The sequence below is a fragment of the Geospiza fortis genome, unplaced genomic scaffold (genome assembly GCF_000277835.1).
Source record: "Geospiza fortis unplaced genomic scaffold, GeoFor_1.0 C13938496, whole genome shotgun sequence".
In the NCBI taxonomy this organism is placed as follows: domain Eukaryota; kingdom Metazoa; phylum Chordata; class Aves; order Passeriformes; family Thraupidae; genus Geospiza; species Geospiza fortis.
The window spans coordinates 3,865-5,764 of NW_005055874.1; the positions used below are offsets into that span (position 1 = coordinate 3,865).

The 1,900-nt window shown below is 47.5% G+C and overlaps 1 protein-coding gene across 1 annotated transcript; it reads left to right on the forward strand.

The window, feature by feature from the left end:
• Positions 1-337: 337 nt before the first annotated feature.
• Positions 338-1,897, forward strand: LOC102032920 (synaptopodin-2-like; the record flags this gene model as incomplete). Its single annotated transcript, XM_014311675.1, has 2 exons — positions 338-341; positions 540-1,897. Coding segments are annotated over exons 1-2 (1,362 nt in total), but the record flags the coding sequence as incomplete, so codon positions are not given.
• Positions 1,898-1,900: the final 3 nt, after the last annotated feature.

The window sequence follows — 1,900 nt, forward strand, 5'->3', positions numbered from 1 at the left end:
GCATACTGACTTTTAGCAAGTTTGCAATTTACAGGAGTAAAAGAAGCACTTAAATGGCAGAAGCTGCTGCCACTGTCAGGCAGAATCTGCTCAGTTTCATTTGGTCTTAGACATTAAGGAGTCATGGGCCTGCCTGGCTGGGAATGGCTGCTGTAAGCCTAGGAACTTGTAGTCAAATACGTGGAAAATACCAGACCAGAAGCTGGATAAATGAGAAAATATCACCTGCCTGTTGGTGCTGGGAATAAAAATTAAGAATGTTAGAAATAAAGATGTGTGTAATGTTCCTGTTGAGCTAAGAGAGTTCTAATGAAAGCAATGTAGTCTTTGAACTTGCATGGGTGTGTCTCCAAGGCACATTGGGTATGGCATTTATAACCCATCTGATATTGTGACAAAAACTCAAGTATAATGAACTTTCCATACAAAAGAAATGTTTTCATATTTAATAAATTTCAGTACAGAAAAATGCACTTGTAAATCTCCTTGCAGTTTGGTGGGCTGCATGAATTAATTGTGCACTCTGATTCCTTCCCCAGGGCTCCGACGAAGTGAGAGCCTGTCGGAGAAGCAGGTGAAAGAAGCCAAATCTAAATGTAAAAGCATTGCACTGCTGCTGACAGCAGCTCCCAACCCCAATTCCAAGGGGGTGTTGATGTTCAAGAAGCGCCGCCAAAGGGCGAGGAAATACACTTTAGTCAGCTACGGGACTGGGGAGTTAGAACGTGACGAGGACGAGGAGGAAGAGGGTGAAGGTGAAGAGGGGGACAAGGAAAACACTTTTGAAGTGAGTTTGCTTGCAACAAGTGAGTCAGAAATAGATGAAGATTTTTTCTCTGACATTGACAAGGACGGCAAGATCGTGACATTTGACTGGGACAGTGGTCTGCTTGAGGTGGAAAAGAAGACAAAAAGTGGAGAGGAGATGCAGACGCTTGCAGACAGCACAGGGAAAGGGGCCCTCATGTTTGCCAAGAGGCGGCAGAGGATGGATCAGATTACGGCGGAGCAAGAGGAGATGAAGGCAAGCACAGTGCAGACAGAGGAGCACAGGGAAAGCACCGTGACAGAGAACTTCCAGAAAGTGAGCTCTTCCATCTATCAATCAAAAGAGGAGGAAATGTCAAGACAGCAGAGCTGCGTGAGCAAAAGCTACACAGACATGAGCCAGAATCACAGCAAAGTTGTACAACAAAATGGCTTTGGCTTAGCACCTGGCACAAACCTCTCTTTTCAGTCCTCTGGAACTCAAAAGGCAGCATCTTTGAATAAAACAGCAAAACCCTTCCCTTCTGGAGTTCAAAACCGAGCAGCTGCACCATTTTCACCTGTAAGAAATGTCACCAGTCCCCTTTCAGATGCAGCAGCACCACCTCCTTACTGCTCTGTCAGCCCACCAGCTGAGGCTTTCTACAGACCAGTCTCAGCTCCTGTGGCCAGCAAGGCTGCCCCGCCCGCATGGGCAGCCACGGAGCCCACGGAACACATCGCGTCCAGGGATGAAAGGATTGCTGTGCCAGCCAAAAGAACTGGGATACTGCAGGAGGCAAAGAGAAGAAGCACTTCCAAACCTATGTTCAATTTCAAAGACGCGCCCAAAGTAAGTCCTAATCCTGCCCTGTTGTCCCTTGTACACAATGCAGAGGGCAAAAAAGGGACCGGAGCTGGTTTTGAGTCAGGACCCGAAGAAGACTACCTCAGTTTGGGAGCAGAAGCTTGCAATTTCATGCAGACTCAAGCATCTAAACAAAAGGCCCCTCCTCCTGTTGCTCCAAAGCCTTTACTCAAGGTGTCTCCTTCTGCTAGTTCTCCAGTTTCACCGGTTTGGTCACCTTCAGCTGCAGCTTCCAACAAGCCTCCTTCTTTCCCAGCACCAGCCTCACCTCAGGCAGCATATCCT